The sequence below is a fragment of the Engystomops pustulosus genome, chromosome 2 (genome assembly GCF_040894005.1).
Source record: "Engystomops pustulosus chromosome 2, aEngPut4.maternal, whole genome shotgun sequence".
Taxonomy (NCBI): Eukaryota; Metazoa; Chordata; class Amphibia; order Anura; family Leptodactylidae; genus Engystomops; species Engystomops pustulosus.
The window spans coordinates 63,710,849-63,735,852 of NC_092412.1; the positions used below are offsets into that span (position 1 = coordinate 63,710,849).

Sequence of the window (25,004 nt, forward strand, 5' to 3'; positions counted from 1 at the left end):
ACTTTTAAAGAGGACCTGTCACCCCGAAAATGACCCCCACAAAATGTGCCTCCCCATACTCCTCACCCCAGCCCCTTTCTCCCCAGACAGTTTTTTAAAAAAATGTATTTGTGGTTAATTTCTTTAAAGCGATCCGACCTCTTACTAAATAAGAGGTCGGATTCTCCTATCTTGTGTCCGGCAGTCGGCCTTATTCATTAGGGGGCCGGCCGACAACCCCCCCCCCTCCACGCCCCCTGTCTGCGGGGACCTGTAGGAGAAGCCGGCATCATCGCATGTATTGTGTAATCGCTGACGGCTCTCTGAGATTCGGTGCTGTATATAAGCCTGGCGCGGCCGCAGCTGCTGTTAGTGCAGCGCGGCCGCCCTGGCAATGTATAGGAGAAAGTCTGTGGCCGCAGCTGCTGTCAGTGCGGCGTGGCCGCATCTCGGAGAGCCGGCCCCTTAATGAATAGGGCCGACTGCCCGGGCACAAGATAGGCGAATCCGACCTCTTATTTAGTAAGAGGATTGCTTTAAAGCAATTAACCACAAATAATTTTTTTAAAAACTGTCTGGGGAGAAAGGGACTGGGGTGAGGAGTATAGGGGGGCACAATTTGTGGGGGTCATTTTCGGGGTGACAGGTCCTCTTTAAATATACAAAATAACATACATAGGCCATTATATTGTTATCCAGTCACAATTAGAAAGTGCTAATGGTAGGGGAAACAACTAAGCTTGTTTCTGGGATCACCAGACCCAAGCTTACTGGCTATATGTGGCCCAAGAAGCAAGCTTACTGCCTAGATGTGGTCCAAGTAGACATTGTAAAAGTTTCCCCACAGTAGCCAATAAAGTTAACTCCTTACTGCCGAAGCTACTTTTCACATTCCTGACACAAATCTTCCCTGTGTCACTATAAGTCGTTATAACTTTGGAACACTATAACATATCCAAGTGATTTTGAAATGGTTCTCTCATGAGACTTTGTACTTCATGTTATTTGAAAAATGTTTGTGGTATGTTTTGCGTTTATTTATAAAAAAAAACAATATTTGGTGAAAATGTGGAAAAAATCTTGATTTTCAAGATGTTCTACTTTTTCCACACACTCATAACAGCAAAAAAAACTTGATAGCTAACATTAACCAAATGTCTGCTTTATGTTTTAGGTTTTTTATGCATCGTCTCATTTGTGTAAAAAGGTTATGGGGCTTTAAACTTTAGGTGCGATTTTTCATTTTCATAAAAACCGCAAAATCACGCTATTGAGGGACCTGCTCAGATTTCAAGTCCCTTTAAGAGGCCTAAATAAAAGTAAAACCCCATAAATTACCCCATTATAGAAACTACACCCTTAACGTATTTAAAACAACTTTCATGAAGTTTGTTAACCCTTTAATTGTTTTACCGGGGATAATTAAACAAAATCGTGTGCAATTTTGAAATTTTTATTTTTTTGGCTAAATTAATGTGTTTTTCAAAAAATGTGCACATTCTCAGTGGATAAAATAGAAAAACGCTACACAAAATTTGATCCCCAGTTTTTCCCGAGTTAACAATACCCCATATGTGGTGGTAACCTGCTGTATGGGAACACGCTAGGACATCGAAGGGAAGCTGCACCATTCAGAGCAGATTATCATTGTCCCTTTTTAATGGCTATACTATATTTATTTTTTTGCCAATTTGGACATTTAAGGGCTTATTTTCTGCGAGATTAGATGCACTTTACAAATCATTCATTTTAGTTGGTCTGTAGCTTATTGATGAAATTTTATAAACTCTTGAATGTTTGAAGGAAAAGAAAATCTAACTTTTGTTTTCCTTTCTTGTATTTTTTTGGGACATTCACCATACAATTAAAAATAAATTGGGGCATATTTATCAGGGCCTCTGCACCACGTCAGCACATATGATTATTTGTCCGCGGATGGCAGAGCGGATCTTTTTGCCTTAGTCAATATTCTGTAAATTATGTTAACCCTGCCAGTCCCTTTAGTCCTCAAGTTCTGGAAAAAATGCCAGAGCAGAGGGCGCGGCCAGCCAGGAGTGAGCCGGTGCAGGGCGTTACTATCCCCACGCAGGCTGCGTTTATTTCTGTGCAGCACCCTGTCCGCTACAACAAGAGGCGGAAGCTGCGAAAATGCAGACTCAGGGCTATCATACGGAAGCGCTCATGTGTGTGTTCAGGAGACGGTGCCAGAAGCATGATGTAATAGTACTGCATGATGCAGGAACGCACCACCCGCCATGCAGTACTGTTACATCAAATGTCGGGAAGGGTTAAATAGAAACCAATACAGTACTAGGTCCCACAGTAGCCAATAGAGTAACAGGGCCCACAGTAACCAATATAGTAACAGGGCCCACAGTAGCCATATAGTAACAGGGTCCTCATAGTAGCCAATACACTTACAGGGCCCCCCACAAAAGCCAATATAGGAACAGGACCCTCACAGTGGCAAATATAGTAACAAGGTCTAAGAGTAATATAATATAGTAGAAGTGTTCCCGCAGTAGTCAATACAGTTACAGTGCCTACAATAACCAATAGCACAGTGCCCTACAGTACAATAAAGTTTAGTAACAGGACGCTCTCAGTAACCAGAATAATAACATGACCCTATGATTAATTACCAATATTGTAACAGAATAGTGGCCCAAAAGGAAGCATAGAGGGAGGAGGTCCCAGACAAATTCACTTATGGCTCGCAGGATGGGTTTCTGGTCTAACAGTGGTCAGATACTCCGCTGTCCTGCCAGGGGATGTTTTTTTTTGGGGGGGGGGGGGCGGAAGATGAGGATGAGGAGTTTTTCTCACAGCAGGGTTACATCAAGCGCTGCTAATGGGTGTCAGTGGAGCAGATGTGGAGGAGATACCTCACACCAAGGACAGCTCCTTCACATGATCCAGTGCCTGTGCAACAACCCTGACTTGCCTGGATAGTCACCTGAGTCAATTACTGGGTGGCCCCCCTGCTGGATCCACACTATAAAGATAAGATCACATCCTTAATTCCACTGCTAAAGCATGAGAGAAAAATGAGGGAGTACTATGCATGCTTTGCGCACTACTCTCAAAGTTCCAATCTGATATTTATCGAGTAGTGGCAGCACAAGACCAAGGAGGAAGAAGTTGTCAAAGCAGCAGGAGCTCCAACTCCTTCCCCTGGACCTCTGACACTTGTTTAAAATTATTATATTTTATTTGTTTTCATTTTTTTTTCATAATTAAATTTTTTTTTTTATTTTATGTTATTATTTTAAGCATTTTCCCTGGTCCATTTTTTTGCAGCACAAATGCCCTGATAGCGTATTCTACTCTGGTGAAAGTAACTGCGTCCGGATAACCATAGCATCTTATAGCACAGTTAGGATAACTGTGTCTGGATACCCAGAATTCCTTATAGTGCAATATGAATAATTGCATCTAAAAACCCAGAGAGCCACATTAAAGGGGTATTCCCATCTGGGTATTCACATTCAATTTAATTCATTTTCCATATGTAAAAATTTCTTCAGTTGGATGTTATTTAAAAAAAATGTTCCTGTGTGAAGATAAATTAGAGAGCTTCCATCGAATACAACCACCCCACACTCTGGCAGCAGTGGCCAGACGTGCGCTATAGAGCCCTGCCTGACCACCTGGATTCATTACCACAGGGACATGAAGTAACTTCAGGACATTACATTTACAAAAACCTTTTCTTTGTGCAATCACTAAAGCAGAGGTGGCCGTATCCAAGGACGCAGTCTTATTTCTAAGGGACCAAATGATTACATTTATGAGAAATTATCTTCACACAAGTGATTTTTTTTAACATAAGCACACAGATGAAATTATTATCCAAAGGACTGAAATTTGTTCCAAGTACAAATATGGATTTATATACCACAATTTGTTGTCTCCGGTCCCTAACATTAAAACGCTATTTTTTTACATAACTAAGATTTTGGAATTTTCCATATTGAATGTGAAGGGCCAGATTGAATTTTTACCAAATCTACATTTTTTATGAACATCAAGCAGTACCTTCCTCCCTATAGACGAAGCATTTGGAGAATACAAAAATCCTTTTTTCCATCACGGCTATGAGCAGTGATGGAAAAGGATTTTAAAAAACTACACATATATAGTGAGGATATAATAAAAGGAAATCTCAACAGAGCCGAAAAAGTAGCATTATATTCCCTAAAAGAATCTCTGGGGCTTATTTACTAAGGGTCGGGCATCGCACTTTCGTCAGACTGTTTGCTGGTTTCGGGATTTGCGCAGCTTTGACAGGTATTTAACAGGGGTTTGTGCTGGGATTTTGGTTCACACGGTCGGATTGTGGGGCAGCCGCACCAGCTTTCATGGGACAGAAATTGGGGGGCTTGCCATCGGACGATCCGACTGATTCGGACTGATTTAAGATTCAAATTGTGACGCAACACAATGCACTTAAATACACCAGTAGGAAGAAGGTGAACTCTGTCGGACCTGACCGGGGAAGCGACACATGCAGGATATCGGTTGCGCGATCTTAGTGAATTGCGGCAGAGTGCATTATCGTTGGACAATGCACCTTTGGTGAACTCCAGCGGACAGTTAAATAAAATGTACCCCTCTGTGTTTAATTAAACTCCCCTCAGAAAAAGGGGGCTCCATCATAATATTGAACAAAATGCTACATAAACCAGAAGTACAAAAAGTGTTGGGAGATGAGACCACATACCGTAGGTTACGGGGAGACCCTACAAGAGATATAACTACGAAATTGCCGCTTCGAAGGCAAAACATTGGGAATTCTCAACGATAAAAGCATAGACTTTATGGTCCCTAAAACACATTTGGTACCTATAATCTAAGCATTACCAAAGACCCACAAGGGCATATTCCCACCTCCATTAAGCTCTATTATATCCTGTGTAAACTCCATGACAGAACGTTTAAGTTAGTTGTTAGACCCGTTTCTCCAACCCTTGGACAAGCAAGGCCCCAGATATATTACAGACACCAAAGAAATTTAGAAAATTATGCACAAGGTAACATGGACAAAGGACTGCCCTTGGATCGCCTACGATGTCTTCAGTTTATACGCTTCCATTCCTCATGGATTGGCGCTGAGGCAATAGCCTACCATGTAGCTAAATACAGCCAATATTCCACAATGTTACAACAATACGTTATTGTTTTGTATTTTTAGTTGTTGGACAATTTTTCACCTTTGACAGTGAAGTTTTTAACAGGTACAAGGTTGTCCTATGGCAAGCTCCCCCCCCCCCCCCACTCTAGTCAATCTTTATATGCCTTTGTGAGAGGAGCTATGCCTTCATATATCCGATAATCCATAAAAAACCTTTTATACATTTCTATTGTATGTCGCTATTTAGACGACTGCCTATTAATTTGGTGTGGCACTGAAATTTTGATACCAGATTTTGTAAAGTACCTGAAATCCAATTACCTTAACTTATAGTTTAGATACCACATGGATCACAATAAAATACCTTTCTTATATATACATTTTTTTGCACATGAAGGAAATGGTATCATAAAATCAAAACTATAAAGCAAACCTACCGATGGCTACCCTATTTTAAGATTTGATAGTTGCTACACATACACATACAACTAAAAATGTACCCATTGGTGAATTTATTAGGGCTAAAAGAGCATGTCCCTCCCCAGAAATGTAACCAAAGAATGCCATACCTTTCATTCCAGGCTAAAACAACGGGGGTTCCCCTAAACCCTAAATACAGTAAAAAATATAACAGATGGTAAAATCTAAAAGAAATATTTATCTGCTCCAAAAAATTGTGACCCGACGTGTAGTTCTCCCTTAGTTTTTTTATATGTTCCCCATAGACAGCAATGGCCGCATGTAGTGGTACTGAGCTTCACACGTGTGGCACCGTACACAGGCAAAAGATAGGACATGTCCTATCTTTCCCCGTGTGTATGACCCATCCACCGTGCATTTCTATGGAGAGGTCAACCCTCCTCCTCTTTATGGCACCAGACATATGCACGGCCTGGCAGGAATACATTTGTGTAAATTCAGCCATACAGTGTAGATTTTGATAATATTAAATTACATTTTTAGGGATAATATCCAAATACTGTATCAAAATTCTATACTCTTTAGTATTCCTAAAAAAGGCTACCGTTGTGTTGCTAAACAAGGACAGTCCTTGGGACAAATATTGTCTCCTAATATGTACCAACAATGATATTGTAGCTCCCTCTCATATCCCCCAAACTGTGGGCCCCCTCATGCCCCCCATAATATTGGCCCCCACTCATAACCCCCATAATATGGGTCCCCTCGCATATCCATCTTAATGTGGACAACCTCTCATATCTCCATATATTGTGCCCACCCCTCTTATACCCCCCATATTGTGGGCCCATTCTCATATCCCGCCATCTTGTAGGCCCCCTCTTATACCCCCCCCCCCCCCCTCATATTGTGGACCTCCTCTTTTCCTTGATTCAAATACATTTTCAAAAAACAAACACCACATACTCACCTGTCCCATCAGCTCTCCACTTCTTATCTTCGTCTGTGTTGTCGTCACAGCTACAGGGGAACAGTGATGATGCAGAGAGCTAGAGTATTGGATATTGTTCTTGTATTACCATCTGCACCCCCGCCCGGAATTTTCCTCTCTGACTCTGCAATTACCCATCCGCAGCATATTAAGGTGATCTGTGGTCTATTTTGATTTTTTTTTCACTTTTACATAGTTTTAGTCTATTTAATGTTGAGGTTTATGTCTGGTAACCCCAATGTAATGCATTTAAAAGTTTTAAAACCTTATAAGGAGGTATCCATGTGTTCTAACATATCAATACAAACATCTATAAAATTGGGTAACAGTGAGCAATCACCCTGACAGGACCTTATGTTAGTATTCATGAATATAAGATTAAGGTCCTGGCAGGGTGATTGTCCATGGACAGATAAAGATCACATGACCCTCCATCTGCGGCCATTTTATGGATACGTGAGGCTTCACTTCACGTATGAAGCAAGCGGAGCAGAACTTTAATAGATGTATATTGGAAAATTACCTAATATCCTACCCCCTGCACTTACACACACATTACAAAAAAATATGAGGTAAAAAGGTAAACCCATTTACCAACATTTTATTTGGCTTTAATTTTTTTAAATTCTTGTTTAAGTACTCTGCCTACGCCATTTTTTTACCCCACTAACCCCACAAGTGAAAGAGTTTGCTCACTTTGATTGATAGGTCTCTTTTTACACACAAATAGGAAGAAACCTTTAATTACTAGCTATATGCAAATAAAGAATCTGCAAACAGGTTTGCTTTGATGTAAAAATCAGCAATCATATAATGAGTGTATAATATATGGGTGTATAAGTCTAGTACCATGGTTACTCATCTCCCAAGGTTCCAGGTCTGTGAACCAAATACAATCCCAAAAGTAGTTGGCAGCAACCGGTTGCAGTTATCCTTTAAATGGATTGGAGGGGCAGAGTGCAGGAATCAGGATCCTCTATGTGAACAGTTGGAGCTCCTTCATATTTAGGAGATCTGATTCAGGCTTGCACTCCTATGAACTTGAAAAAGACCACTTGTGTACTTATACTACACATCAATTGTTTAAAAATTGGGCCAAAAACCTGAAAAAATGTCAAGGCACAGATATACTGAGGATCAAATGGAAAATTCAAGCACCTGGTTATGGACCACAAAGAGAATAATGACTCGGAGGTCTTACCAGCAGTCAGTGAGCCCAACTTTATTGTTGCATAATGTAAGTGGTCTCACAGACCAACCGGACCTAGCCAGTGTCCTCAGACTAATATCCCAGTCTCAGTTGTGAGATACCTGGGGTGATCTTGGGTGTTTGGTGCTTCCCAGGATCAGCGTTCTCAGCCCTGCAGCTGCGCAAAGTCTTCTCATGCATATATAGCAACGCACCTTACTTGTTCCTCATTGGCGCTTCCGACCAGTGAGCCATAAGACGAGCTAACCAGCAGGTGGTGGCCTGTTCATTGATGCCATTACAGCCATAGTATTTGTGTTAGTATGCTCCATTTTATCACTTTAGCTCAACTGTCTGACTGTGGGTATTTTCCATCTCTATAGCTTCCCCTAATTAGGTTAACTCAGGTCACATTGGCGCTGTTATTGCACTCCTATGTCCCCCTCTAACTTATTAAGCAGCCTGCATTCCCATAACTGTTCCTTGTCATTCTTCTCCATGTATTCAACATTCTCACACATCCTGGACATCCATGACCGTCTCCTTCTCATATAGCCGCACCCTTATGTCACCTTTCTTCTCATGTGGCCAGCACACCAATGCACCCCAATGTTCGCCTTCTTTTCACCACCATGCCCTTTCTCCTCACACAGCCTTTCCCTGTTCTATTTATCCATACCCGGTTATTAAGAGGTTATTCTGGGGACTGCCCTCCCCACAGGCGTTGGATGATTAAAATCCCATGGATGCTGTGGTGGAGGTTAGGAGTGGCCGAATGTGGAAACTGGTCTGATCCAGGACAGTAATCCTGTCATTCTTTTAATTAACCAAAAATGATTGTTTATATGAACTTTCTTTATATGAACTTTGAATAGCTTCCTTATGTTGTGTTTATGCGGATGAAAAGTTATATTTCATTTGTGTAGGTTTCTCTAATCATTAAAGAAAACTTTTCACCAAGAATGGTCTCTCCCATGCTGATTTTAAAAATGCCTCCCTGCCAAGGTGGGCAGTTCCAATGGATCAAGTCACCAATTCTTCTCTCTATCCAGATATGTGCGCAGATGAGGAGAGGATACAGTGTGAAGATGGGGACTCGTTGGAGCTGTGTGCCTCACCCCCACCACCACCACCACCTCAGGACAGGCTTGAAGCTACTGGCAGGGAGCCAGGTTTTTAAAATCAGCATAGGAAAGGCTATTGGAACCTCATCTTCCCAATGACGGGTTCCCTTTAAAATTAAAGCAACTGGAAGCTAACTTTTCAACACAATCCTCCACTGCAGTATTCTTTTGCTTCCCCAAATTATCTAAAATATCACAGTATTTCTAAGCAAACATTGTACTTTCATTCAGATAAGTATGCCACCAGTCCCCTTTATGCAAGCAAAATGCACTCTAACGTGTGGAAGCTGTTTTCTGGGTTATTGACAACCTAGCCATAGGTCATAGTCATAAGCTTTTTGCGGTTTCTTTCCAAACTATAATGAAAACAAAGAAGTAGATGGCTCCATTCTCTGTATAATGTTCAACAGGGAACTGGAGTTTAGCTTCCAAAACATAAGCTTTCTTTTATTTTTCTGCAAAGGGCAAAAGGGTTGCATGTGTGTCCAAAACTTTAGAAAAATGAGCACTTAAAGGGGTGTGGTAGTGCTAAGTGGGAGTTTGCAACACATTTATTACAGCAACTCAACAGAATTGTGTTGCACGCTGTGTATTAAAGGTGCACCAAAAATAAAATGGTGCACACTTCCTGAGCAGTGCAGACTGCCCCAGACAATGGCAATTTGGTGCAGCAAAAAAAACAGATTGTCATTTCATTTCTGCAGATCCCAGTGCAAATTCAACCTTTACACTATCTGATGCAGCCCAATCACAGCATAAAAGTGGATCATTCCAAAGCCTTGTCAGTATTTCTCAATACTATATTAGAGTCTGAAAAACATTGGCAGCTGTAATGGAACATAAATAGAATACTATGCGCATGATCAATGTAAGGGAGGAGGAGAGAGGGTTGTCTGAGGTTAAAGCAACACCATTATTTCCGCCTTGACTTGCTCTCTGAGCTGGTTCTCATTTGCTGTAAGCAGCTTTAATCACTGAACATCAAGGTAAGGAGAAGCATATGCAAACCCTTTTAAATCTTTGCCAAATTTCATCCATTTTCATTTTTACTGAGCTTGGGTTTTACAACATTCTATTTTGCTGAAAATGGCTTATTAAGTATGTGACCAAATGATATTTAGAAGGTAATAGTTAATATGATGAAATTGTAGAGTAAGAATTGTGGAGTCTTTACAACTGTGAAAAAAGTGAAGTAAAAGTAGAAGGAATATGTATGTACAGCATGGGTGGAGTTACTAAGTGTCTAAAGCTTAGACAAACTTTGTTTTGCTTCCACGTCACATAAATTAAACATATGGCAGTATATTGTAGGTGACGTGTCCTGCATCCTAGACATCACTTTTTTATGAAAAACTGTAGTTTGGATTCAGATAATGTTTTGTTTATATGCAAATGAGCATTTCAGTTGACCAGGGGTGTGGCATCAAGGTTAGCATACTTGTAAAGTTGAACCCCAATATCTAAATCTATCTCCCCTTCAAAAGTGATATAATCAACCTGTCTACTTTGCAGAAAAGCACCCCCAAATTGCAGTGGAGTTGATACCAAAAAGTTCTATTTTGGTCTCATCTGACCACATGACCTTCTCCCATACTTCCTCTGGATCATCCAGATGGTCATTGGCAAACATCAAACAGACCAGGGCCAGTACTGGCATGTTCAATAGGACCTCAAGTTCCCTGCAGGCCGGGTCAGACTGGTCCACCAGTATACAGTGAATGCACCAGTGGGCCCTGACACCTGCTGACTCTGTCCCTTCCATGGCTGACCCCCACTCCCACTGTAACTGACTTCACCCCCGTTGACTGCATACACGAAATAAGAGAAGACAGGGGCCACAATATGAGGGAGAGATGGCCACAATATAAGGGTAGGTTAGAGGGACCACAATATGAGGGGGAGATGAGAGAGGACCACAATATGAGGTGAGAAGAGAGGGGGTCACAATATGAGGAGGAGATGAGAGAGGACCACAATATTAGGTGAGAAGAGAGGGGGTCACAATATGAGGAGGAGATGAGAGAGGACCACAATATGAGGGGGAAGAGAGGGGGTCACAATATGAGGAGGAGATGAGAGAGGACCACAACATTAGGTGAGAAGAGAGGAGGTCACAATATGAGGAGGAGATGAAAGAGGGCCACAAAATGAGGTGAGAAGAGAGTGGGTCACAATATGAGGAGGAGATGAGAGAGGACCACAATATGAGGGGAGACGAAAGGGGGTCACAATATGAGGAGGAGATGAGAGAGGACCACAACATTAGGTGAGAAGAGAGGGGGTCACAAGATGAGGAGGAGATGAGAGAGAACCACAATATGAGGGGAGAAGAGAGGGGGTCACAATATGAGGAGGAGATGAGAAGAGGCCATGAGGGGAAGATGGTGTAGGCACAGATAGCCTTTAATAAAAGGTCCTGATTTATGTTGGACCTTAAGACAACATTCACAAAATGTAACTGCATTGTGCTTTGAAATGCAATTCAAGTGTATGTGGAATAACTGAACTGAATGCAGATGTGCTTATTCTTCTGACAAAGGAGTTTCTTCTACTGTCCATACCATTTGTGTACTTAGGTGTGATGTAAGTGTCTCACATATGCTACTTTTGTATAAGACTGGTTAGTGAAGTCTCATTTGAGATATTGGAGTTCTTGTAATACTTGATATACTGAATATCATCTTGTGTATTACTTACTAATATTATAATACAGTATTGTGGGGGTTCCCACCCTGCCACGCCTACACTATTGGTATCCTATGTTGGTTTTTATCTAATCCTGTCTATTAGAAAAAAAACATGCAAAACATTGATTCATTTTCGGCATTAGCCTTAATCTTGATCTATATACTTAACTAATCACATCTCTCGTAGATACAAAGCATAGTTAATTGGTAACAAAACTCTGTGGGGCACATTAACTTACCCGTCACGTCGCAATCACCGAGGTGCGTTGTACGACAAGGATTCGAAACTGCCGTGATTCACTAAAATCGTGTGTCCAATTTGCAGCATGTGTCGCTTCCCCACTCAGGTCCGCCGGAGTTCAATTTCTTCTTCCTGGTGCATGTAAGTGCATGGCTTGCGACACAATTTTCAATGTTAAATCCCTCGCTTAGTCCGAATCAGACGGGTTGTCTGACGGCCACATCAGTAAATGTACCCTTGTATCTATGAGAGATTGTGTTTTGCTACATTGTATCCTTTTTGTGTATCAATAAATCATGAAACACATTATCATTTATTTTAATGTTGTCAGGATTTTGACACGCCCATTGGAAAAACATCACGGGGAGGTATTTTTAAATAAGATGTTGTTAGTTTTGTATATAGATCAAGATTAAAGCTAATGCTGAAATGCATCAACCTCATGCTGGATGTTTTTGTATACTGTACACGAAATTGTGTCGCAAGATCAGCACTTACATTCACCGGGAAGAAGAAGGTGAACTCCGGCGGACCTCAGCGGGGGAAGCGACGGATGCAGGAAATCGGGCGCATGAGCTATGTGAAATGCGGAAGATCCGAATCCTTGTCGGACAACGCACAGCGGGGATCATGACAGGATGAGTAAAATGTACCCCATTGACTTCAAAGGAGGTCTGTTGTCGGCACATGAGAAAAAAATAGTGCATTCTGCAATTTTTTTTTCACAACCACCTTTAAACGTCTATTTAAAGGTTAAATAGTCTTATTTTTGAAAGCTCTGTTTAGCATTAAACTTAATATTGCATTAAATATTTGTATAGCACCAGAGTGCAGAGTTTTACAGATCATTGGATAAATATACAAATAAAGACATTACAGAGTAATAACATTGTCAGATGAAACAATAGGAATATAGGCCTTGCTCATAAGAGCCTAAAAGGGTCAATATTGCAATAATATGAGCCAAACTAAAAAAAAAAAAAGAATAACAATGTTTCATAAATGGCAAATCACTGAGGTTGCATTCACACGAAAAAACATGAAAAAAAGTGTCTTTGGAGCTTGCACATGTATTGGTTATGTACGTGCTGTGTGCACATTCTGAAAAGTGAGTGGATCAACAAAGAGCGTGCGCCACTGTTCAATAATATGGCAGAATGTGCACAAAGAAAGTGCAAACTAAAACCATTGCCTGAGTGTGTGATCAAGGGTGGAGCCTTTCAATTGTGTTCCTACATCCTACTGCAGAGCCATACTACATTTTGGAAAGTCACATATCCATTGTCCTTACCACTAAAAATTTAGTGAGCAGTATAAAAACATTAACCCTCTCAACCTTGTTTTGTTTTGTGTTGGATAACTTAACACATTCCCTGAAACTGTTAGTAATTCTGCTTTGTATTGTATCATAGGAATTTATCACCATGTGGCTTCTTCTGGTTCTGCTCCTTGGTCTGATTTTCCTCTACAGAAGATACAGATATGGTTTATTACTCGAGAATCTCACAGACAAATATGTTTTCATCACTGGATGTGATTCAGGATTTGGAAATCTTTTGGCAAAACAGTTGGACAAGCTTGGGATGAAGGTTCTGGCAGCTTGTCTGACAGATAATGGGGCAAAGATGCTAAAGAAGGAGACGTCAACCAGATTGCAGACAATAATTCTAGATGTCACGAACAGCCACAGTGTCAGCTCTGCTGCAAAGTGGGTCAATGATGTTGTTGGTGATAAAGGTAAGTGTTAAAGATATATTCCTCTACAAGACGCAATTTTGGAGCAAGCAGACATTTTAGTCTTAGTTAAGGATTATGTTGACCTGTGTACAGCCATCAAAATAACTGGTGATTTCATCCAGTGTGAAAGTGTTTAGAAATGACTGTGTCTTCATTAGCTTCCTTTTCTTTTCAGTTTCTCTGCGTGAAGGCCATGTTGTGACCTATACAGAACTAACACAAGGGCATAAACGTTATGGGGCACATTTAGTAAGGGTCCACGGATCGCATTTTCGTCGCATTTTTTTTCAGTTTTGCGCTGCAGTTAACTTGGGTTGGATTTTGGCGCATCTGTGCCGACTTTCACGCGACACAAATTGGGGGGGCGGGCTATCGGACGATTCGACGGATTCGGACATCGTGCAGTATTTATCATCTCAAATTGTGTAGCAAGACATGCACTCACATACACCGGAAATAAGAAGGAGAACTCCGGTGGACCTCAGAGGGGAAGCGACACATGCAGGATCTCGGGTGCACGATCTTGGTGAATCGCGCCAGACTTCATCTTCATCGGACCGTCCAGATCGAGGATCGCAACAGCAGCGGGTAAGTAAATGTGCCCCTATGTCTCTGGTGTGTGAGAAATAATATGTAAACTTTATCTACATGTTTTGGGAAAGTGAATTTATGAAGAGATGTTCATTATGGCCAATAGCATTGCAGTATTCTATCACCTTTTCACGCCACCTTTGCTGATGATGTTATGTTTTATATTTGCGGCTGCGCACTAATGACCTGTAGAGATTCTGCATTTTCTAAGAGACTGGTGTGTCTTTGTGTGCTCTCATCCCAGTACCAGGAGCCATGAAAGTTAATATGAAAGTCACCTTACAATGAAGGACTGTTTTGAGTCCTAAATGAAAAAAAATTCTTATATAAGGTACATGAAACAAAAGTTCTGTTTTATTAAAAGAAGATTGTTCCCATTTCTGAGAATTCTTTTTTAAATACTTATCCTTTTGAATTCCTTCCAAAAACCTATACTAGGTACCATTTGAGGATGGTAACATAGTCTGATATTGCTAACTGGTAACGCCCACTTGACTAATTATTCATCAGCTACTATAATAAAACAAAACTGCGAAAATATATTTCAGAATTGTGCAGACAATGCAAAATAACAGTATATTTTTGGAAAGTGGAGCCTATATATATATAATTTCTTTTCTAGTAAAGCCCACAAATACTCAATCTTTTATTATTGGAAATTTGGGGGTCCAGTTAACATTTCGCTCGTATTCCTCAGACCAGGTCTTGCAAGATGGGAGCAGAATGATGCCGCTAATAAAAGCCAATGTTACAAAGGAGATGTACATTACGTGGTGTTTATTTTTCAGTACCTAGAACAGTCATGGTGAACCTATGGCACGGGTGCCAGAGGTGGCACTCAGAGCCCTCTATATGGGCACCCTTGCCATCACCTCAGGGTAGAGTTTGTCAAACAGGACTAAAGGCCTCTTGCAGTCCCAGGCAGCCCAGGACCCTAGAAGGAAGCTACAATGATAATCCAAACTTCTTCTCCTTCATTCTACTGTATTGGTGTCCTCAGGTGCCCATACAATTTAAACCCATGACAGAGCAGGGGGTAATAAGTTACTGCTTAAATTGTGGCATTGGCACTTTGCGAAAAATATGGGGGTTTTGGTTGTAGTTTGGGCACTTGGTGTCTAAAAGGTTTGCCATCACTGACCTAGAACATCAAATTTACATCTGGTTGACAGATTTGCCATAGCAATGTAGAAGGAACAATGTAACTATGGGGCATATTACAGCCTGTTTCTTTACAAACTAAGCTAAATTTCTTAATGAAAGAATGTTCACTACATTCTCCCCATACATCCCACACACACAGCATCAAAAATCACCTGAAATGATGGTAATGCTTTAATCGGGTATTCCAGGAATAACCATTATTCATATTCAAATGGGCCCTTAACCCCTTAACGCCGAGACCCTTTTTAGTTTTTGCGGTTTCATTTTTCACTCCCAAAGTTCAAAAATCTATAACTTTTTATTTTTCCATGTAAAAGCTGTGTGAGGGCTTGTTTTCTGCACAACAAATTGTACTTCATAGTGACGGTATGTAATATTCCATGTCGGAAGTGGAAAAAATTTGCAGTGAAATCGGTGAAAAAACACATTTGCACCGTTTTTTTGTTGGCTTGGATTTTATGGCTTTCACTCTGTGCCCCAAATGACATGTATACTTTAACCCTAGATTTTCTGATTGATCCTATCAAATACTGCCATATTACAGTATGGCAGTATAATGAAATAGGGGATTTTCTTCCTCATTCATTACAATGTGCAAATCGAACATTGTAATGAATAGGTTAAAACAAGACAACCTCAGGTCTTCGGAGAATGGCGTCACAGAGAGCGACGATCTTCTCCAAGATGGCGGCGACCATGCTAGCACCAATCACGGGTGTTACTGGTAAGTGTTTGCTGCAATATGCAGTAAAGACTTATTGGCTATGGAGAGGGCTTAGACCATAAGGGCTCACCCGCAGCTGACACATGACATACTACTCACGTGTCGGTAAGGGGTTAAAATATAAGCTAATATGTAATTAGTTGTTATTTAAAAATGTGCTCCCCATAGCAGAAAAATGTTGTGGACATACACTGTAATGGAGAATTAAAATGCTACTGGCGCTTTAATCAGTCCAGTGACTTTGTCCTTGTCAAGGAAACACAGGACAGAAGATGGCCGCTGTTCACATGTCGTGCACCCGCCTGGTCAGGTCATGTGATCATCACTATGTTTGGCTGCTTTAGCTGGTTGGTTAGTATCAGTATGGCCGGTGTTGTGGTGAGACATCATCTCCGTGGGGCAATGTGCAGTGATGACAGTTACACATCATTACTCCATGTTTAAGTAGGCCCGTGGGGGATGGAGCCTCACTCAACCCCTTTGTCATATGAAGCCAGCTGGCAAATTGATATTATACACAGCACACAGCAGCATAGGCACTGTTATAATGCAGCAAGCGACCACTCTCTGTGTGATCATTATTGTCAACTCTATAGTTGAATGCACAGGACATAACTCCCTCCCTCTTGAGTGGGCCACCAGCAGCTGTTCTGCCTGGGTACGCCAGGTGCTAGTGCCTGCCCTGCTTGGGACTCTAGCTATGTGGCTTATTTCTTCTGTACTTTTACTATGCCTAGTTATTGCAGTGTATATTATTACTTGATCTAAGTTTTATGTCATATTTTTCAGGACTTTGGGGCTTGGTGAATAATGCTGGTGTTGCCAACACTCTGGCACTGAACGAATGGCTGACTAAAGAGGACTATCTCAAAGATTTAAATGTGAATGTTCTAGGACTCATTGATGTAACTTTGAAAATGCTACCAATGATTCGGAGAGCTCAGGGTCGTGTTGTTAACGTGGCAAGTATTGCTGGAAGATTATCCATGGTTGGAGGTGGATATTGCATATCAAAATTTGGGGTGGAAACCTTCTCAGACAGTCTGCGGTAAGCAGTAACAAAGCAAATTTTATTAAACACACACCACGGGGAGAGACAAGAACATTTATGTAGATGTTGGTGCAGGGCATCTTATAGGCTAGGACTGGAGTGACTGCCTTCGCTGCGCCTAAAGCTTGTGTCACAACAGCAGTATGTCCTAGGGTAGGCCTCATCCACCCCAGCCATGGGCCAGCAGGGTGAAGCAAAGAAAATTAGAGAATATGTAAAATAACTCATAGACTCATAGTTCGGTTTGTTGTTAATAACTCTAAATGGCAACAACAGGGTAACAGGCTGGCAACTAAATCCTTGAGAGGAACAGCAGGTCTTTCAGTGGTTGGCTGTATTAGCTATATATCTTCAACCCAAGACCAGGATTCTCCGTCTACCTCAGATCTGTTTCCATTTTGTAGAGCTTGATAAGCTCCGCTGCATTGGTACAAGCTTCTGTGTGTCAGGGATAACCCTCTGGCCACTAAGCAGGACTCCAACCTGTTTCCTGACAGGCGGTGAGAGAGGCTTGAGGCTACACTCTCTTGGAATAGCTGAGAGAAATTCACCAGACCAACTAACCCAGAACAATAGGGAGGGTTTGACTAATATAACCTTGCTCTGTGGATACAGTTTTGGGAAAACCAGCCAATGGCAGCTGTGCAAATCTCAGGATGATAAAATTTTTGCAGATATAATGTTAATACAAAGTAGTTTAACCCTTACAGGGTACAAGATAGTCAACATACAGAAAGAACATTACTGGTTCCCACCATTTAGTGGTAGTGTTGCCTAACAAGTGGGGCACAGCAATGGCATACAATAGAATGGGATAGAAATAAACAATGCAGCTTTACTTCAGTACCTGGTAAGTGTGGACCAGTAGTATTAATATTTTAGTTGCTGGAACTAGTGGGATGGCTAATCCACTTATCATAAACATATTTCCTAATGGCCCAACTCCAGGATATAAGATATCTAGCATATTTATCATGCTTGGGTAAAATCCACTAAATCCTTGTTGTTTATTTCCTTTCAACCCTTATCGGTCTGCGCCATATATGTATGCCGAAGATATATGAAGCCGCTTTAGCAGATCGCCGGAGCTGAACCTATAAATACCTGTAAAAAATTACTGTTAAAAACTAGTTGAAATGTTTATTTACTTATTTATAAATGGTTTTACAAATATAATTTTACAATTTCATTTTCAATGGAGAAAATGTAATTTTATTGCCACTATCACTCCCATTTACCTTCCATTACACATCCATTATTTATAACAGCAAATATTTTGCTGCAGACAGTGAACTTGATGACAGACATCATGATCGGTGGTGTGCATTATGTCCTGATACAATGTGGACACAACAGACTGAAGACAGGTGGATTATTTCGTGGAAGTGCGATAGACACACCTGTGAATAAGCCTTGAGCACAGTTTATTAACTCTTGGGTAGAGAATGAAACAAAAAAGGAATTTCTGTTGCTTGTTTTTTTTTTTATTCATGTTCTTTTGCGGTTCAACCATTCCATATATTGTACAATGCTGATAATTTTCTGTTAGTCAATGTGATTCCAAAAAAACAAGTATGCTTACATTGTACTAGTTTTGCACAAAAAAACCTTTTTTTGCAAAAGCTTGTTTATTTTAATGTAGTATATTTGGAGAGGTATACTAACTTATTTTTTTATTGCAAGAGCTGTATTATAATTCTTGGTTTTTGCAGGATGATTTAGATTTTTTAACTATAGCTTTTTGTTACATCTGACTTTTTGATCACTTTTTATTTTAATGTTTTGGGAGGTAAAAAGCACAAAAATGACTTTTTTGCCATTTTTTATCTTTTATACTATGCAGGCAAAATAACTGCATATTATTTTACGTATAAAATAAAAACACATTATACGCACTTGTTATAGGGATCCCCAAAACATCCAATATAAAGGTACCAAAATAGCTTTACTTTAGGATTTACAGAATACACAAAATACATATATGACAATTTATGGAGTCTATTTGGATATAGACACAAACAAGGAGATGGCATTGATACTATATAAACTGTGGTGAAGATGTATCAGAAGTGTCTGAGGTAAAACTGTTCTAGTTGCCCATGGACAGAATTGGAGTCCGGACACAACAATATGTATTTTGTGAGTCTATATTTTATTTTTACATTTTTGATTTAAGGAAAATATGAATTTAAGTGTTTTTTTTTTATTTCATTAACTTTGTTTAACTTTTTCTAAGTGTTTCATTAGGAAACTAAGAGCTTTTGGATGCTATGATGATGCTGCTATGAATCACAGTCAACAGAATAAAATGAATATATATCACTAATCAATGAATAACAGTTCAGCAGTTCGGATAATATGGCCCTTTTTTATCCAGCACAGAAATTCAATATGATGCAGAATAACACAATTGCATATTCCTCTTTGTATTATAGGGACATTTGAGTACTTTAGAGTGGGAGACGTAAATGTTGTTAAGGCACAATCCTTTTTAATCCATTGTTCATGTATTTCTGTATTATACAGTCGGGAAATCAGAAGATTTGGTGTGAAAGTTTCTATCATAGAGCCAGGTTACTTCAAAACACCTATAATTAAACCAGAATCAGTTGTTACTCAAATTCGTGCCATTTGGGAGAAAGCCTCAGAGGAAATTCGTAACACTTATGGACAGCAATATTTTGAAAAATGTAAGTATCAATTAAAAACAAACTGTATCTAAACTGAACCACTTAACAACATGGCCCATTTTTAAAAAATCTGATATTTAAAACTTTGGAACGCTTTAACATATCCAGGTGATTTAGAAAATGTTTACTCATGACACATTGTACATTGTATGTTAGATGAAAAATGTAGGCGATATGTTTTGCATTTATTTATTTAAAAATAAAGCTGCTTGCGTGCCTATATCTTCTTATCCATTCTGGATAAGGACCAATTTTTGGAAACATGTTTTTATATCAATGTTTGTTTCTGATCAACAAATGCAAACAAGCAAACGTCCATGTGTCAACTGATTGTATCTTTCAATTTTGGATCAGATTTTGGATCAGATATTAGTGACAGATATTGGAATAAAGATTTGGCAGGCAGGCACCACCTGTTTTGATTTTAACCCCTTAAGGACGCAGCCATTTTATAGCTTAAACCTCAGCCCCATTTTTTGTATTCTGACTTGCGTTGCTTTATATGGTTATAACTTTTGAACACTGTTACTTATCAAAGCGATTCTGAGATTGTTTTTTCCCCCACATGTTGTATTTTAGTGGTAATATTTGGCTGATAAGTTTTTAGTTTATTTACAAAAAAAGAAAAATGTTGATTTTTTTAAAAAATTTGCCATTTTCGAAATTTGAAATCATTGCGTTTTCAGACAGATAGATGTACCATCTAAATAAGTCACTGAATAACATTTTCCATTTGTCTACTTTACATTTTCATAATTTTTATTTTGACGTAACGCGGCTTACAAATCGAATATCGATTTACCATATTTTCAGAATTGACTATTTTGGGGATGAATACTGTTTTGAATGAAATTTTACATATTTAACATCAAAACCCTATATAATAAAAAAAACCTATATAATCAACCCATTTTCAAATCTGCACCCCTCAAGCTATCAGAAAAAGCTTTTAGGAAGATTGTTAACCCCTTGAGATCTTCATAGAAGAATGGTCAAATTTTGTCGGTTATACGTTCATTTAGCCCTAAAATTTACATATTTCCGAAAGATAAAAAGAGAAAACCCATCTTTAAATCTGTTCTGCAATTTCTCCCGTGTACAGAGACCCCCACATGTGGCTGTAACTTGTTTTATGGGTGCACAGAGAGGAGCAGAAGGGAAGAAGCACCCTGCAGATGCCAGGCTATAAAATTTTTGCTTTTTCGTTATTGGGGCTATGTGACGGCATTTTTTTTTTTGCGGGATGAGATGCTTTTTCCTGTGTTACCATTTTGGGGTTGTTATCCCCTATCTTTGAAAATTTTTGAGTGCAGGAGTAGAAAAGCATCAATTCTGTACTGTATTTTTTACTTTTTTTTTTTTTGGGGTGTTCACCGTATAGCTTAATAATCATTTTATCTTTATTCTATGTTTCAATACAATTACAGGGATACGTTTACGTTTTACTAAATTTGTGGGGAAAATCTATCATTTCTGCATTGCCGTCTTCCAAGTGGCATAACATTTTGTTGATAGCTTGTTTTTTTGTGGGACATGTTGTACTTTGCAACAGCATCATTCTGGAGTACATACGTTTTTTTGATCACTTTTTATTGAATTTTTTGTGGGATTGTATAGATAAAAATCATTAATTTTGGCGGGTTCTAAATTTTAGTTTTTTAACGACATTCATCGTGTGGGTTCAATAATTATTTACTTTTATTCTACGGGTTGTTACGGACGCAGTAATATTATATATGTGTAATTTGTGTTATGATTTAGATCCAGGGCTGCCTTAGAAATGATTGCCGACCCCCAAAAACGGTGCAGGGGGGCCATCGTGGGGGAAATACCCCCAAAGGCAGGTTAAATACCGGGGGTGTAACACTGGGGTGTCGGCTCTTAGTTACAGTCGTGTATCCAATGCCGATTCGGCTCAGATCTTGAGCTTAACTGGACTCAGCTCTGCGTCCGATATATCGGACTCTGAGCGCTAAGTCACTGCACTCAGCGTCCGATATATATCAGACACAGAACGCTAAGGGGTTAAATAGATAGTTGTGTATTTATGCGCATGTTGTTGAAAATGGGATTAGTTTCTAGTGTATATACCTTAATTTTCATCCATAACTTCCAGAAGATGATGGGGGTGACCGATGCTCATATTAGAAAACGCCAAGGATGCTAATGTTAGATCCCTACTCGCAGCCAGATGTATTTTAAGGAAATTTTGTCCTAAAGAAGACATCATTCCAGTGTTGAAATGTGTTGACTAAATAATGTAGTTCCTTCATCCTAATGTTAGCTTCCTTGGATTTTTTTGTCTGAGTACCAGACACCCCTTTAATTGTCTTCTGGAACCTTCCAAGCAATCCATACCGTCCTTTACACTTGGAGTTTAGGCTCAATCACATGCAGGACACTGGTTGCTGTAATACCATTTCTGGGAAAATATGCAAAGTTTTCCAGGATGGGATAAGGCAAACCACGCCTCTATTAGCTACCTTGTAAGGCAGCTCGCTTAACATCAAGCATGACCTACAAGAGGCCTTATGACATGATGCAGGATTAAAACCAAACCAGTATATCTATTCCAGAAGGAACAGGCTCCCAACTGTAGACAGCACTGTTTCGACCTAGTTGGGTCTCTTCAATACATCGTAAGGAACTGGTTTGGCTGAGTGAGAAGATTGTGAATAGGGACGGCTTCTGGAGACTGCCAGTTAAGTGTGGAGTCTTAAAGCCATGGATGCTCCACTAGGGGAGTTCTGGGAAAATATGCAAAGTTTTCCAGGATGGAATAAGAAAAACCACACCTCTTTTACAAGGTAGCTAAAAGAGGCATGGGTTTCCTTATCCCATCCAGGAATCCCCCTAGTGGAGCATCAATGGCTATAAGACTCCACAAACCTACACGACGGCTTTAATTGGCAGTCTCCGTAAGGAGAACTTTTACTTCCAAAATCATCATCCTTATACCTAGCTTGCTTTTCACCATTTTTGAGTCTTAACCATACTGCACATGTTGTTTTCCTTGTCTTCCTTCGTACAATCCTGTGACCCAATAGCCACTCTTTCTCATGGTAGCAATTTTCCAGATTTAATTTTCATCCATGGAATATAGTGCTTGAAAAAGCTATGTAACTGTCAATGCCGTAACTGATGCAACTTTCTATTTGTACACACAGATTGCCAGACAATGAGTGCAGACATGATGAAAGCAAGCACCAAGCTTCACCTGGTCACAGACTGCATGGAGCATGCTCTGACTTCGGTGCACCCAATGACACGATATTCTGCTGGCTGGGATGCCAAATTCCTCTTCATACCTCTTTCATACTGCCCAACTGTGATAGCTGATTATTTCTTTTCAGAATATTATTGTTAAATAATAGCTCAGAGTAGCATGAGCAACTAATGCGAGGAAGGGGATGGCATCCACAGTTTCATTTACCTAATGGGACCCAGTGCAATTTCTCAGATCAAGAACCACTTCCAACTTTTTCTTTGCCTGCATAAACCAGTAGTCCAGTGTGAACATGAAGAGCACCACTATTTCTGCACATCATGTGATTTCCATTTGTGAATTTTAGATCTACTGGGTAATAAAATAATACATAAAAGAGGGATCCTAAAGACTTAGATTGCAGATTAATAGATGGCTATTAGAGATGTTCCACTTATGTAAACACGTAAAGGGAACCTGTCACCACAATTTACCTACCTGAAGTAGCTGTTATGTTGTGTAGGGCCATACCAACATATGTTGCCAACACCGTTTTTATTTTCCATCTGTTCCTTCAATGCCAAAACAAAGCATGCAAGATATAAAGGTCAAAACACAACTGATATACTACGTGGCTCAAATAACTTGGCCAAGATGGATTTATATATTTGCTATGTAGAAATATAAACTTTTAAATATACAAAAAAAATGTACACAGCCCATTATATTGTTAGCAGGTCACATACACATACAACTAGGAAGAGCTAACAATACCTAAGTAAGGGTACCAGAATCAAGATCTATCTAAATTCAGTAATCTAAGTTCAGCTATACTTCCTATGGGGGTGGGGGAAGGCTTTTGAGTGTGGTATGAAGGAGCCCATGTACAGTATATATGCGTGTGGTATATAAAGCCCTCAGTGCTAGGACTCAGCAGATCACTGTCCCCGAGGCGAAACCTTACCCAGAATCCTATTTAACCCTATCTCTCCCTGCACATCCTGCCGGTTCTTTATGCTCATGCCTTTGAGAAAGCTTTTGTCCCTGCCTTGCGCTAGTGTTTGGATTTCTCATTGTGACCCCGGTACTGCATTTGACTCTGATCCTGTTCCGCCTGTCCTGACCTCCTGCTTTGTTCCTGACGTTGATCCTGTGCTGCCTGTCTCGACCTCCTGCCTGCCCCCGACCACGAGTTTGTCTGACGATTCCGTTCCTCATCCTTGGCTGCCACCGCGGACAAAGTGGCACCTGTGGAACGACCTGGTGGTACAATGCTGCAGCAAGTCCAACCCACTTTGCACCGGGCTCTGGTGAAAATCTGGTGCCACTTAGACTCTGGTCCCAGGTGTCGGCTTAGGTCATTGTCCACTGTCAATATCTAAGAATATATTCACTTTGTTCTTTCAGCGGCACAATATCCCATAAGGAACTTTTTACTTTTATAACATTTATCCCAGACAAGATTCTTAATGTATAATCAGATGTTTACTATTAAACAGATATGCTGGACACACCAAAAATCTTTGTACATACATTTTTTTGGCAGATAACGGCAACTTTCATTTGATTAATTTATCAAATTTGTACAGCCAGAAAGCATCAGATAAAGCAACTGTAAGGCCGTCAAACAAAAACAATCCAGCCCTCGATAGAACACTTCAAAAGTTCAATTTAGTCCATACTCATTAAAATAACATCAAGTGCAGGATCCTCCTGCAAACCTACGTGGTTTTAACTTTTTTCATTTAGGTCTTACTAATGGTCTAAGGCAGGGGTATGGAACCTATGTTCCGGGAGCCAGATATGGCTCTTTTGTTGGCTGCTTCTGGCTCTCAGACAGATCTTTAATAAATAGTGATGGCTGCTGTGTGTGTCTTAGACTGATCATTGGACGCAGGTAGCAATGTTACCTTTGTGCAAGCCAGGCGCCATCACCGCCATCGTCTCAGCCTGAATATTTTTTTTTTTTGCTATGACTACCTGTCTCCTGGTAAGCATGTGCTGTGGCTACCTACATAATGGGGGGCATGTGCAGTAGCTACCTATTTACTGGGTGGCATGTGCAGTGGCTACCTAT

General features: G+C 40.1%; 1 protein-coding gene across 1 annotated transcript; it reads left to right on the top strand.

Moving 5' to 3' along the window:
* The first annotated feature begins 9,700 nt into the window (after window positions 1–9,700).
* LOC140117837 (17-beta-hydroxysteroid dehydrogenase type 6-like) lies at window positions 9,701–24,447 on the top strand. The gene is made up of 5 exons (XM_072134957.1): window positions 9,701–9,823; window positions 13,178–13,502; window positions 16,771–17,029; window positions 19,559–19,722; window positions 22,890–24,447. The coding sequence occupies exons 2-5, from the start codon at window positions 13,190–13,192 to the stop codon at window positions 23,087–23,089; spliced, it is 936 nt and encodes a 311-aa protein (XP_071991058.1). The 5' UTR covers window positions 9,701–9,823; window positions 13,178–13,189; the 3' UTR covers window positions 23,090–24,447.
* The last annotated feature ends 557 nt before the right edge of the window (window positions 24,448–25,004 follow it).